General features: G+C 36.8%; 1 protein-coding gene across 1 annotated transcript in view; it reads right to left on the reverse strand.

The window, feature by feature from the left end:
* LOC119592989 (arf-GAP with dual PH domain-containing protein 1-like) overlaps positions 1–2,421 on the reverse strand; it is a 22,670-nt gene that overhangs the window by 10,130 nt on the left and 10,119 nt on the right. The window contains exons 6-7 of the mRNA XM_037941873.1: positions 2,171–2,305; positions 1,273–1,495 (exon numbers count right to left, since the gene is read on the reverse strand). Coding sequence (XP_037797801.1) covers positions 1,273–1,495; positions 2,171–2,305 — 358 coding nt within the window. The remainder of the gene's footprint in view (positions 1–1,272; positions 1,496–2,170; positions 2,306–2,421) is intronic.

Below are 2,421 nucleotides of genomic sequence, written 5' to 3' on the forward strand. Positions count from 1 at the left end.
TTCATGCACATATTACTAAGAGTTCAAAATGATTAAACAATTAAATACTTAATACTGAGCTGTATTCATGCCATCTTTGCCTAAAGGACTTAACTTGCAGAACAATACAAAAAATAAGCAAGTCTTTATTACTAACGTTATCGTCTCCTTCATGCAATATGTACAAAAGGCAACGCAAATATAATGCACATTAGTTTCCCTCCAGGATTTTCTCCTCATTCCGCCACCAACATCAAACTACAACTAGTCATGCTATTTACTTCCAAATACACAAATAAAAAAAAGGTCAATAGCGACAGTTAAGATTAATAAGCCTTCAGGTGCTAAACATATCCATAGTGAATGATAAAACCTACAATTATCAAACACATTTAATATTCAGATTTCCCTTGAGCTCTCTTTTCAAAATGCAACCTTCTCCCCTTGTTATTGTAGGTATTATCACTTCAAAAAGCTGGACTTGTCTTTTTTTCCACACCACTAGAGACTGGTTAGTACAAACACGTTGCAGAAGAAAATGGAAATGGATAGAGTTCTCTTCAATACTTGCACACCTTTCTATTTCACAGAGAGAGAAAATAAAAAAGTCACTTCAAGACTTTCTTCCTCATTTCAAACCATTTGCTTGCAATAAAATCCATATGGATATTCCCCCTCCCTCACCAATTTGGGCCTTCTTCAATACACATTGCAGTGCATCATTGTAATATGCCATATAAAATGAATTTAAAAAATACATTAAAATATCAAGTATAACCTCCATACTTTTAGAAGGGGAAAGTATATATTCTAGAAAGAGGCACTTTTGAATATTTGGGAGGAGGGGGATAGAAAAAATAATAATAATTCTTTAAAACTAACTCCTGATGGATAGCAAAATGGGGGGGAGCACCCTCTGAAAAATAAAAACCCCTTATATACTGCCATGGTGAAACCTGTGGAAGTGTACTGCCAAGCCCAACCATGAGACTGCCTGGCATATAACTTATAAATAGTAATCAACACAAATAACTGACATGTATACAAAAGTAAAAACATTTTGATCCATGGTTCTGTATTCTCATTAGAGCCGATGAATACTGGAATCAATACATAAATCTTGTGTTGTGTTTACACTACCCATTTCCATTTTCTTTGCTACAACTTTCAAATTAAAATTAACTAGGGTTATGAATGGGTTACAGAATTGCCGGTGCTATTCCTACAAGAAGCTCAACCACGAATGCCGTGAGTTGCGTGCAGACTTCCTATTCTCTGAAATGGCCATCTTACTCTGGTTGTCTTGAGGTCTAAGCACTCGTTCAAGGACCGTGTTTATTGCCTGTATCCATCTCGCTCTCTCATCTGACGTTGGCGCTGACATAACGTAGGTCCGTTCAGGGGTGGTCAGGGAAAAGGAGAAATCTTGGTCCTTACAGCCCCTTGGAGCACCTTCTTTAATACTGTAGTTGTCATCCTTGTGGCCCAGGAAGATCTCTCCTCGGGGATAGGCATCCTTCAAAATAAAAGACGTTTTTAATCATCTTGCCAAACTATGGGAAAATTTGCTGTGTTGTGTTTGGGTAAGCTGTGGCACATCTGACTTAATCTTACTTAGCTACAAACAAAATTTAATATTTTAAATATTAATAAAGGCTAAAACTCATACAAATGTTTTCATGTAGAATTTAAAATCCAGAGAAAATAAACAATTAGCAATGGTAACACACTCCATAGTACCACGATTAAATTTCCATGTAAACCTACAGCACTCCCAATTACCAATGATAATCATTACATAAGCACAGATAATGCTAGATTGGACTACTGGTTCAGGAGGGGTCGTAGATCAAAGTAGAAACAGACAAACAACAAAGACACAGACAGTCACACAGAGATGGAGACAGAGAAACAGAAATAGGGGCCAAGACAAAAAGACAGAAATAGTGATAGGGTCAAAGACAAAGAGACAGAAATAGTGATAGGGTCAAAGACAAAGAGACAGAAATAGTGATAGAGGGCAAAGACAAAGAGACAGAAATAGTGATAAGTTCAAAGTCAAAGAGACAGAAATAGCAAAAGGAACAAAGACAAAGAGACAAAGACAAAGACCTTGAACAAAACAGAGAGACAGAAAGATATACAGATGAACATGTAAAGACAAAAGTTCCATCACTAAAAAGAAACTTACCATTGGCCCTTCGTGGTACATCAACTTGCGGTCGTCCAGGATAAACCACCTTTTTCTGTAGGCGTCCCTTTCACTTGGACCTGTTTTAGACAGCCATCCCTCAATAACAAAGTCTGTTGTTAAGTACGGCACCAACTGTAAAAGAAACGCAGAGACAAAATATTCAATTTTCAGTCTTATAAAAAAAACTGAGGCAGAGAATCATCCCGAAAAAAGACATAGAAAATCACTCAAAATAAGTATTCTGACCA

This window comes from Penaeus monodon, chromosome 31 (genome assembly GCF_015228065.2).
Source record: "Penaeus monodon isolate SGIC_2016 chromosome 31, NSTDA_Pmon_1, whole genome shotgun sequence".
Classification (NCBI taxonomy): domain Eukaryota; kingdom Metazoa; phylum Arthropoda; class Malacostraca; order Decapoda; family Penaeidae; genus Penaeus; species Penaeus monodon.